Raw genomic sequence first — 12,186 nt, 5'->3', positions numbered from 1 at the left:
CCACGCGGGAGGAAAATTAAGGGGCAACCACTGGAGCAGGAACGGCAAGAACGAGGCCCCCTTCCAGCGTGGAGGTCCACTATCGCCTACTTTAAATGCGGCCAGCTGGGCTACATCGCCAGGGGGTGTCGCAACAGCACCAGATCGCCCTCCTCGCCTTCGACGTCCTCCGCCCCACCGACATCTGCTTCCTCAGGCCCGCAGGCAAGTCGCGATGCATCAGACACCCGGCCGCATATGTCGGTGGCATCCATTGCGGACGCATTTTTACATGGGTACACTTTGAACAAAGGGGCACCAGAACAACTTCTTACGGACCAGGAGCAAAATTTTCTTACAAATTGTTAAGGGATTTGTGCGATTCCCTGGGAATGAAAAAAATCTGGACATCGCCCTACCATCCCAGATGGACAGGATGGTGGAGCGCTTGCACAGGACCCTTACATCCATGTTGTGCCAACAGGTTAATGAGGCACAGTTGGACTGGGATTTACACATTCACGGAGTCCTGGCCGCTTATCGGATTGCCCCTCATGCCTCAACAGGATTCTCCCCGTTTTACCTCATGTATGGGAGGGAAAGTGACCCCCCCATGGTGGCTCAGTTGGACATGGACCTGGCCAAAAAGGCCGTTATGCCTATGCCCACGCTGGTCACGATTAGGCAGCTGACGGAGGCGCGGGAGACGTCTCGATGGAATTCGGCTAAACGACAGGCCGCGAATGAAAAACTCGTAGGGCAATGGGAGTCCGGGACCCCATGGACTGCTGGGGACAAGACGTGGTTGCATTGTCCCCAGGTGCCCCTGGGTACATCCCCTAAATTGCACTGGCCATGGCAGGGCCCTGTTGAGATGGTTGAGGTCAAGAGGCTGCAGTGTGTGCGTATACAGGTCGGTCGTTGTCGCTGGTTTGTGCACCCGTGACAGTTGAAACCTTATATTCCACCCTATGTTGACAGTTCATCTCCACCTCCTAAGTGCCGGGTGTCTGACGTGTCCGACGAACTGGGGCGGGTGAGCCTGGAGGTTATGCCTCAGAAGGATTCCATTGTATCACCCGCAGGATTCCAGCGCCTGACACCCGCAGACCCAACGGCAGCACCTCTGACGGACAGACCGGGTGTGAGGGACCGGTTGCCATCTTATTCTTCCCAGGAGAAGCTGTGCCCATTAGGCCGTGGGCCTTACCTGGTATAATTAAAAACATTCTTTAGTTTTAGAGCCACACAGTGTGACTGTGTGGTCACCTCAAATTACATTTTAAGAGGGTGCTGCTGGTGCACAAATGAGCTGCGGCCTGTAACACATGAGAGCCCGACCTCGCCCAGGAAAAGAGTGATTAAGGAGCCATCTTCTGCAGTGCTGGAGAGAAGTTGATCCAAGCTGCGGAGTCAGCTAGAGCACGGGGGAGCCAATAAGGGAATGGTCGGGAGTGTAGAGATGGTAGTCATACACAAATATTATCGAGGCAGAGAGACACACAGACACAGGAACAGGTTTAAACAATCTTCATTTTACAATGCAGGTGTGAACACATGCATTGGGGTCATAGCCATAAAATAATATATCAGAGTTCAGAGCAGAGCGGTATTTCAGGCCCCATGTAAAGTGGTTAACTGGTTCGTGTGCTCTCCAAATCTCAACAGGTGTGCCTTAGTAAAGTGATTTTTGAGGATGTCCATTTCAAAGTACAGTACTGGCTCATGTGTGATCATGTTTTATATTTAAATTTTCAGGCAGATTGGGTGAGTCCAAGAGGAGTGTTATTGTGTCACGAGATTCTTTCGGCCAAGTGGTTGATTCAGGAAGAGTGTTTATTAACAGGTTCCAGAGTTTGTTCTAGGCACATTGTTTCATACAGGAGGAGTATTATGAACAGGTTCAATAGTTTACAGGCACAGTGTTATTTAGGCCTCTACCGGTCATTGCAGCGTGTGTGCTGGCCATGCCCTACCTCCGGCGTGTGCTTTTGAGGAAGGAGAGTTTGTCATTGACGATTCTCCCAGGCCTCTATATTTATTCAACCCGAAATCAATTAGCGTTCCACGTCTACAGTACCTGATTTTACTGTGGCTAGGAATCTTCCAAGTGTAGTGAAACACAATCGTTATGTAAAATTAAATTGAGAGGCTATATGATAAAGGGAGGTGACACCACACCTCGGAACTGCAGGGATGAGACTCCCGACTTATGGTGCTGAATGTGAAGGTTATCAAGACCACTGAGTGGACAGAGCCTCTCTCCCACAGCTCGTGGGTGTGAGGTGGAGGGTGATTGGCAGACAGCCGCCGGAGCTGTCAGTTGGGGAAGTTAATCGGCAGCCACGAGGCTGTTAGTTGGGGGCAATGTAGGGAATAGGAGAGTACATTTATAAAGGGGTGAAATAGCAGTCTTAAGACAGCGAAGCCTGGAGAGGAACGGGAGTGGCTAGGTTATGAAAGCGCCATATGAAGTTATAGGATGAATAAGTATAGGAGTGTAAATAACAAGTTACTGGTTGTGAAGTAATTCTATTTTATTATAAATTGTGTTACCCATTCTGGGTACAAAATAAAAATGATTGTCAGTCTTCTCGTTCTGTTTATATATAGCAAAATGTAGGGGACGTTACACAGGCATCCACCCAACTGCAACTAGTAACAGGTGTGCCTTCACTTCCTCCAGCTCAGGAGTCTTGAGGCTGTAAGCCGCTCCCGCTCGAGACCAGGACATAGTATTCCAGGAATTAAGTGAAAATTATGAGATTTCGTCAGGAAGCATTTCCAGGATCAAGAATCCATTGTGCAGTTGGGTGACTTTTGTGGAAACACGAGTGGTTTGATGAAAGTTATTGTTTTTGTGTTGTGTTTTGTTATGTTTTGTTTTATTAAAGTGTGTTGATAAGAGTCGGTGGAGCTTCGGTTAGGTTGACTGCACTGAGGAGTGGCTATGTACTGGGAGCTTGAGTGGCCTGGACTGCTTTACGAGAGGTTGAAGAGTTGTCATTTCGGACGCACCCTCAACTCACACTCTGGCCACCAAACTGATTTCCACAGCCTTCGCACCTGGCAATTAATGACTTACTTTTATACTTTCGTGACTGCAGGAATTCATATTCTTGGTTCTTTCGGTAAAGTCATGTAGATAGATAACAAAAATCTAATTAAAATAAAAAAAACCCGCGACGTTTCGATTGCAACACAAGCGGTCCTCTTCAGGTGGAGAAAAAAGAGGGGACAAGCCTCCAAATGTAGCTGCTTATAAGGGCTCCAGAGTTAGTGGGCGGGGTAAAGGGGGGGCTGCGCGAGAGGCAGGGGGAGAGAGAGAAGGGAGAGGGGCAGAGATAGGAAAGGGGACCGCGCGAGATAGGGGGGAGGGGTAGAGATGGGGGGGGGGATTGCACCTCGCTACGCCCATCCATACTGCTGACGGTAGAGGTTGACAAGGAAACACGATTTCAAATCATGACTCAAAGTGGTTGATGACATCTTTCCAATGATTGCTGAGTTTAAAACCGTCGTCTCGGTTGAAATTGTGTTTGTGTCTGAATATGGATGGCTTCGTCAATGAATCTTTGTTGATAGCCAGTCGGCTTGCAAAGTACCATCGTCCTAGTGAAATAAATTTCATGTGAGCCAGCCACATTAGAGTAATGATCAGCTACGGCAGAAGTATTGGTCCTGCCGTGTTTCAGATATGCCTTGTGTTCACGAACACGGTCCGAGACATGTCTTTTGGTTCCCCCAATGTAACTGCTGCTGCAGGTACAGCTTACTTTGTAGACACCGGGACAGTGGCGGCTCCTGCAAAATCTCTCAGGGGGGGCAAATGTCTGGATGATTGATAAGGATAAGGTCCACCCATGCAATGGATAAATTAACTCCCTCTACACACATGACTGTGCCGCCGTCCACCATAGCAACACCATTGTGAAGTTTGCTGATGACACCACAGTGGTGGGGCTCATCTCTGGGGGGGATGAGTCTGCCTACAGGGACGAGGTGGAGCGGCTGACAGCATACTGCAGGGGCAACAACCTGCTCCTTAACACCGCAAAGACCAAGGAGCTCATAATAGACTACCGGAGAAAGAAAACGGACACTCCACCACTAATCATCAGCGGGGACTGTGTGGAGAGGGTGGCAGACTTCTGCTTCCTGGGAGTCCACATTGGGGAGGGCCTAACCTGGAGAGCCAACAGCACTGAGCTTCTGAAAAAGGCCCAGCAGAGACTTTACTTCCTGAGAATCATCAGGAATAATAACATCACACAGAAACTGCTGGTGTCCTTCTACCGAGCCTCCATCGAGAGCATTCTTACATACTGCATCTGTGTATGGTACACCAGCTGCACAGTGGCTCAGAGGAAAGCGCTCCAGAGGGTCATCAACACAGCCCAAAAGATCGCCGGCTGCCATCTCTCCACACTGGAAGATCTACACAGTTCACGTTGCATCAAAAAAGCACAGATCATTCTAAAGGACTCTTCACACCCTGGACACTCACTGTTTGAGCTGTTGCCATCAGGCAGACGATTCAGATCAGTCAAAACAAGGACAAACAGATTCAAACAGAGCTTTTATCCTACAGCGATCACCACACTCAATAATGCTAATTCATTATTAAGTAATAGTGTTTACAATTGAATGTGAAATAGAGATGTGCAATGACAAAATGTAACCTTATGTGGATATGTGGGTATACTTGGGCTGTTTTTATATATAGTATAAATTGATTATTTTTCATTTAATTTTATTTTTATTTTCTTGTTTTATTTAATTTAAATTTATGAATGATGCCCTGACTGGTGAGCATTTTAAATTTTGTTGTACTGGTGACAATGACAATAAACGATCTATCTATCTATCTAAAGGCAACTTCACTTCTTTAATATTAATGAAAAATAAAGTGACTCTTACAATACATCTTGTTTGTTTCTATACTCACTATTAAAACAAACCACTCAAGTTTCTTTTATTAAAGATTCCACTAGGTGGCGACAAATTATATTGTTGGATGAAACGTGCTTACGTATGATGACGTAAGCACGTATGATGACGTAAGCACGTTAGGGCGAGCCCTCCCGGAAGCCATAGAGAATGCATTGCAGCGCCCCCGATCGAAAAAAAAACATCTTTGAATGTAAGTCTATGGGACCACTCGGGGCGATTCTCAGCTGGAGGGAAATCGCCCAAAAAGAGGCGGTACTCCACAGAACGTGACATGACGCTGATTGGACTATATCCAGAGGCACAGTGACGGCTAGCGTGACTCTGTGGTTGAATGACATTGGTGGTGCGTCGCCCAATCGCCCTAATGAAGAAACCGCCCCTGCACCGGGATATTGCATGTCAGGAATCTTGGCCTTCACAGATGGGAACAGGTCACGAATTCTGTGCACTGTGTTAAATCGGACCTGGATCTTGTGTTTGTTCAAGATCGTTTTAATCTTTTTGGTTATCCCTGCTATGTAAGGTAAGGTGACGGTTTTGATTGGATCTTCATATGGCTCCTTCCTCACGCTTGGGTTGATGGCTTTGCGGATTGTGTAGTCAGAGTATCCATTCGCCTTGAGAGCCCGGTGTACGTGTTTGAGTTCACTGGTCAGGTGTTCATGGTCGGAGATACATTGAGATCGATGGTATAGCGTTCGTGCACTCCAAGTTAAGAACCATAGAGACCGATACACTGTTCAGGCTACCGATAGCAGGGGCGCGTTCAGTGGGCAGAGCGCACTGTTACACTGCACTTGTTGAAGAGCGCCTTAGAACTCCCGAAGCTCCTTGCGACAGCGGGTGACGTCAAGCACCTGCTGAGCCAATGGAACGCGCGGGTTGCTTTCGCATGCCGAGAGTTGGCAGGAAGGGAACGGTACCTCCTGTAGGTTGACTGGATTTCCACTCGCCCTCTTAACGCTCGGCGAGGCAGCTCCTCAGATCGTCAGCTCCAGTGTCACGATGCGCTCTGGACTAAACGGGTCGTTCAATAGAAATGCGCGATGGAGCATTCTTGTCTATAAAACGCACCCCAGCTTCGTTGCTATAGAAACCTGCCGTCATATGACAGAAAACGGTGGTTTATAAGATGAGATGATGTCAGTGTAAGTAGCTGTTGTCTGGCCTTGCTGTAGGCATGCTTTGTTTTTTTCTTTCCGTCCAATTTCTTTCAAACACAACTTTTAATTTGTTTTTACAAAAATGTAATCATGTTTACTTGTAGCACAGATTGGCACACAGGCTTTGTAAATATATAAGAAGGTCTTTATGACAAGACAGAAGACAGCATTGAGGAAGAATGTCAAGTATACGGAGTAGTCATTGAGCTTTTATTATTATAGCTCCAGGAGAACAGAGTGTGAGATGTATTCATCCTACGCAGTAAATTTTAGTCTTTTGGTGCCATATGGTATGATTATTAAGCATATGTTTGCAATAACAACGTTGTATAAGTAACTTAGTAAAGTAATCACACGTGCCATCATTTGATAGTGTTCTTATGCGCTGGAGAGAGATGGAGGCACAGTCTAAATGAATAGACCACAGTTACAGCAGTCAATCAGCAGTAAGCGTGCGGTGGGGCAAAGTGTGGGTACTCCCTCTTCCAAGACATCTGACCTGCGTGGAAGAGTAGGCCAATTATACCCTCTCAACGCGGATATGTAGAGCACCTCTGGATGATGCCTTCCACCAGCAGTGCTGTGAGCAAGCAATTGCAGGGCTGCACCTCTCCTCTGGTCGATGTCAGTTGCAGTTGTATGCATGTACCGTTGAACTTCTTTCGTACCGTACGCAGCCAACTGCGCTAATAGGTGCGGGGAAGGGCAACAGCAGTTGATTTTTTTTATTCCCCATCGGTCCAGACCTTGTGAGATCCGAAACGCGCATTGATGTTGGGAACAAATTTGTGAAAGTGTCTGGTTGTTGCGTTCCTCAACTCCTTGGTCCGGAAAACGTAAATCAGCACATTGGCGATTGGCACGAGAAAAATGGAAATCTGAAATGCGCAGCGCAGGTTCCTCACGAAGTCGCTTTGGAAGTCCTTCACGATGCGTGGCACCAACGTGCATATGAATACAGCCGAGAAGCAGACGGCGAGAGCCGAGAAGTGCGTGACCAAAGTGTAAAATGTCTTCCTGTTGAAATCACTGGACTTCATTCGGATGCACTGCTGAATGATTTTGTAGTAGCTGCAGGCTATGGCGCAGAGTGGGAGCGCAACAGTCGAAGCAATGACCCACGTGCCGTACGCCTCGTTCAAGCTAGTGTTTGAAGTCGCCAGTCGGAGTATCCCCGCGTGATCGCAGAACATCCCCTGCACGTGCTCATCGGCCTCGCTGAACTCCAGACGTTTCAGGAGAACGTTGATGACAATCTCGATGGCGACGCTGACCATCCATATGAGCAGCGAGCCGAGCAGAGCCCTCTTCGTCGTGACGATGGCGTGGTAGTGCAGTGGGGAGCAGATGGCCACGTAGCGGTCGAAGGACATGGCGGCCAGCGTGAAGAATTCATTGGAGACGAAACAATTGACCCAGAACATCTGCGCGAAACAGAAGACGCGCAAGATGTGCTTGTCGCGCGTCAGGAAGATGTGCAGCTGCTTGGGCACGACGCTCGTGCTGCCGATGATGTCGCCGATGGCGAGGTTGCACAGGAAGATGTACATGGGCTTGTGCAGCTCCGCGCAAGTCGCTACCACCACGAGCACCAGCAGGTTGACGAGAACTGTGATGATGTACAGGGGCAGGCACATGCTGAATATGAGCAGAATCACTTCATGGGAGGCTTCAAATGTTGCAAGATAGAAAAAAGAGCTGCTGTTTTCCATTTGTGTGCGAGTTTGTTTCATTCTTCCCTGCACGGTGCAAGGAATGTTGAGATTGAATGGTTTAACTATCTTAAAGTCCTGAAATAAAAGAGAGAAGAAAACAACAATCAAACGTGCAAGAATGTAATAGAGACATTACTGGGAACTTAATATTCCACCGAGTGACCTTTATGTTTTTCAAATGATACCTGCACACACATTGGCTTTGCTCTTACCACCCAGATCACCCAGCATCAACAGTACACCAGATGGCACTGCGGGTAATGCAGCGAGGATCACAGTGCTGCTGAAATTTTTTGAGAGCCAGCTCAAGCGAACAGGCTGGCCGCCGTGCAACCCACAATACCCAGGCGATTAGTTATAATTACACATCTCATCGGTAACGTGGTCAGAAATAGCTTACGCCGTGATACTTACGTATCAAGGTGGTAAATGTGCAGCCCTGCAATGTCTTGCTCGAGCTTCCACTGACAGAGAGGGACCTGTCGAGAGCCCCCTCCACAGGGTATTTGGCCTGCTCTTCCACACTGGCCACATGTCTTAGAAGAGGTTGGGGAGCACCCACACCTCACTCCATCGCGACATGCTGACCAACTAACCCGTGCAGTACCAATTGATACACAGGTGGTGGGGTCATAGAAGCTTGCTCCATTAAACACAAACTAAACTATGTTTTAAATATATCAGGTAAGGCCCACTGAGCTATGTAGATTTTTTTTTCAGAAGTGACCTAGTCACAAATGATAGCTCAACGAAGTGGCTTGTCACGTGGAAATTTATAGCAGCCAAATACATAAACGCATGTTGATTCTAAATGTGGAGAGAAAAAACCCGGAGAAGCTGAATAATAATACAGGCGACCACAGGGAAAACAGGCGAACTCCAAATATACAGGCGTCAGGGTCGGGATCAAAGCCACGACCTCCTGTATCCAGTCGAGGTAGTTAACATCTCCTAGCCACCGTGGCGCCCACATTGTTTCACCTGCCACGTTGGCTCACCACGGCATCATCGATAGTTGTACTTTATCCACTCTATAGAACTGAGTTTGATTGCCAAAATGTAACAATCAAGTCACTCGCAATTACACTTCGTAATTATGTTACTGCATTTGAATAATTGATTATCATCACCAGTGCACTTCAAACACAATTTAATACAGCCTCTACAACAGTTGACTAATATTCAGAGCATCCCCTCTGCTCGAACAGCTCCTAATTAAAAGCAGCATTTGCTGGATGTGTGTTGTCTTGTCGATACCAACTGCTACAATTTTCCGTTCATTAGTTTGATTCACACTCTCGTAGTTTATAACTGCGAGGATATTTTTCTTTCTAACCGACACGTTTTTGCCATGTCATGAAATAAACGTCGTAATCGGAAACAAGTTAGCAATGTTCCCACCATGCCCAATCGCATGCCTACATCATTTTAATGCCATTTTGAAAATAAGACATCGCTCAAGCACAATTTGGCCTTGTCTAACTCTCCGCTCGAAAAAAACAACACCTTCCTTCCTTCCTTCCTCATATATTGTCCCTTCACAGAGTGTGTCTGACTGCTGATGAGTCAGCGGATGTTGAAACCTGTCGAGGGTGTTTCACTCACGTGGAACAAATGCTTCTGAGGATGCACTCCCCCCCAAAAAAATGTGTGGCCGATTCGATTGCGTATGAATACCGTTTATTTTCACGTGACAGGAGTGGCGCTTGATGATTATTTTGGGTTCGCTTCATAATTATCAAGCCTTGTAACTGTAGTGTTAAGAATATGTACGGTGCGAAAAAAGTGCAACGTGCATCGAACCGGGAGTCTTACCTCAGAGCCGGGTTTCTCACACAGGAATGTCCACCGCGTGTATTGGCAGCATATTTATATACAATACATATATATGCATCTGCGAATCACGTGGCCACTTCCTCGAATGGCTTGCCAGGGGTAAAGTGTTGTTTTAATGAACCGTTCCATATTAAGATACCTATTTTAATGTACAACTGCTTCTGTTTAATTGGATCGCTCACACAGCTGTGCCAAGAATCCCCGAAGGTGGCTATAGTTGCAGACTGCGTGGACAGCTCGCTGTTGATGCTGCTGTGAGCCAGTTGAGCTGCAGTGGAAGTTGTATTACTCTTACCCAAGCAGAAACTTCAGTCGGGAATAATAAAGACGGCTTATTATTATTATTATTCGTGTTACTTTTGTTGTTGTTGTTTACCACCCAACAATTTCCGGAGGAAATTAAATAATTACCAAACGGGAAATGATTTTTAGTTTTACCTGTGATTAAATGTTTCTAGAATGTGTCAATTGTGTGCCAATGAAATACTGAATTGAACAGCAACAAAAAGATTGGGAACATAATACCTGTTCCTATTTGATCTCAAAAGCCAGGTTTCCCTTGAAAATAAAATATTTAGGACAGCCAACGTTCACTATTGCACTGCATGCTTTAACACTCACGAATACAACATTTGAACACTTGGTATTGCTAAAAAATCTCCACGTTTGACGTGTGAAAGGTTTTAACTAAATAGTAATTATTATATGACTGGAGGAGGGTGGGACGTTGCCAGCCCCAGTTGCTAGCATTGTCGAAATTCCTGCTTGCAACCTTCATCAGCTAGATGGCATTGTGGGTTTGGGTGGGGTCATTGATGCATGGTTGCTACCAGAATAAAAGTATGGTAGGCGCATCTTACAGATGACATGCCGACGGTCAATAGGAATATCCACTCCATGGTAGGTCCTGGTGTTCAGGATGTGTGCCCACATTCGACATCATGACCCACGCGGGAATTTAAAGTCACCCAAGAGGATTAATAATTCCTGAAGTGCCACTTTAGCCAGTACCTGGGACATGAGGTCATAGAAGGCATCTGACTTTTTAGCCTTGTCTGCATATCTCCACTGATATGTATCTGCTAAGGGAGAGTAGGGCACCACCACCATCCCTCTCCTCCCGTTAATGGGGAGGCGAGTCCAAAGTAGCCTGGGGCTCACAGCTTCCCACACCTCGCATCCAAGCTCCCACACCCCTTCATTTGTGATGCCGCCGCCGCAATGCCGCTCGGCGGGCGCCCGATCTACGACCTCGCCACCACCAAGCGACGGGGCCGACCCCTCTTCCCCCTCACCGCTCCCCACATAAACACACCCTCACACAATCCCCCCCCCCATAGAGCTCCGAGGGGAGGTCCCCTGGCTGGCAGGTTTTCACCCGAAAGCCCTCGTAGGGATAATCTTCACGGTTTCCTGCGGCCAGGGAATTGGACTACCTCTCCCGATGCTAATTCGCACCGCGGCGTTGTGACCTGTGTTAAGATTGCATGGTCACGGCGGGGGGCTGCCCAGCCACTGCGGTTGAAACGCACCCCCCACACACACGTATTGGCGAGGCAGAAAGGGGTCCACAACCGCGAACTAAGGGGAAGCCAGAGGGGAGGGGCGGCTGATTGGCATGGCGGTGTGCTCGGGAACAGCCGGCGCGCCGCGGCCAGCAGGCAAACCCATTGTTAAGGAAACCTTGGAATGTGGCTTAACGGGCGGGGCGAGCTGATTGGCCGAGAAGGCTCTCGGGTCGGCATTCTTTGATGTAGGTAAACGATAAAAGGGGGGCGCAGACAGATAGAGGGTCTCTTGCTCCAAAGTCAGCCCTCAGGATGGTCTCCAGCCCGGCCACTCGAACGTCCGTGTGACGCGTCGAGCTGCGCAGCGAGGACGAGATCAACGGAACGCTGTGGGAATCTAACCGTGAGTAAGCGGAAAGGGAGTATTGGGATAGAGGCTAGAGGAACCAGAACCGGTTAGAACCTATCAAATCAGATAAATCGGGTACAGACCCTGGGACGATAGCGTAGACCTGCCTCGCCGATCAATACTGACCCAACAGTAAATCGCAGTCGGCCAACAATAAATCATTAATAACCCATCACAGCCTCGTGTGGTTTTACGAGTGGGTGAAAGCGCGTGGTGCTGTGTGTATGTGTGTGCGCTCGTAACGTGGGTGGTCGGTGCGTCCACGGGTACCCGCTCCGTCTGTCGCCGCAGAGACTTGTGCGGTGGGAGGGCTCACACCCACCATAAACGCCTGTTCCGCGGTCCCTTTAAACGAGTGTTCTCGCCCGCTCACGGAGGCCGCGCGGGTGCGAGCAACGTCATTTGCCCTCCGACCCCTGAGCGTGTGATTGGCGGAGAGGCAACGCAGTGTTTACAGGCGTACGGGAGCCGGCGAGTGTTTACAGGCGTACGGGAGCCGACAACGAGCCATGCCTCTCACGCAAGCTCGCGGAGGTGTGGACCAGGGAGGGGAGCCGTCGAGCGATGAGCCCAGCGGCGGCAGCAGCTGTTCGCAGACCAGCGAGGGGTCGGCAAACGACGAG

General features: G+C 48.4%; 1 protein-coding gene across 2 annotated transcripts; it reads right to left on the bottom strand.

Annotated features, from left to right (window-relative positions):
* Positions 1–6,272: 6,272 nt before the first annotated feature.
* Positions 6,273–11,965, bottom strand: LOC144734390 (olfactory receptor 1496-like). Of its 2 annotated transcripts, none has more exons than XM_078616546.1 (2): positions 11,886–11,965; positions 6,273–7,885 (listed from the first exon to the last, which is right to left on the bottom strand). In XM_078616546.1, the coding sequence occupies exons 1-2, from the start codon at positions 11,886–11,888 to the stop codon at positions 6,821–6,823; spliced, it is 1,068 nt and encodes a 355-aa protein (XP_078472672.1). In that variant the 5' UTR covers positions 11,889–11,965; the 3' UTR covers positions 6,273–6,820. The 2 variants fall into 2 exon arrangements, with proteins under 2 accessions (XP_078472672.1, XP_078472673.1); XM_078616547.1 differs by having other exon boundaries at positions 11,834–11,902.
* Between the last annotated feature and the right edge of the window lie 221 nt (positions 11,966–12,186).

Source organism: Lampetra planeri, chromosome 51 (genome assembly GCF_965212315.1).
Source record: "Lampetra planeri chromosome 51, kcLamPlan1.2.h2, whole genome shotgun sequence".
Taxonomy (NCBI): Eukaryota; Metazoa; Chordata; class Hyperoartia; order Petromyzontiformes; family Petromyzontidae; genus Lampetra; species Lampetra planeri.
Note: the sequence above shows the minus strand (reverse complement) of the source record. Positions and strands in the feature narration are given on the sequence as shown.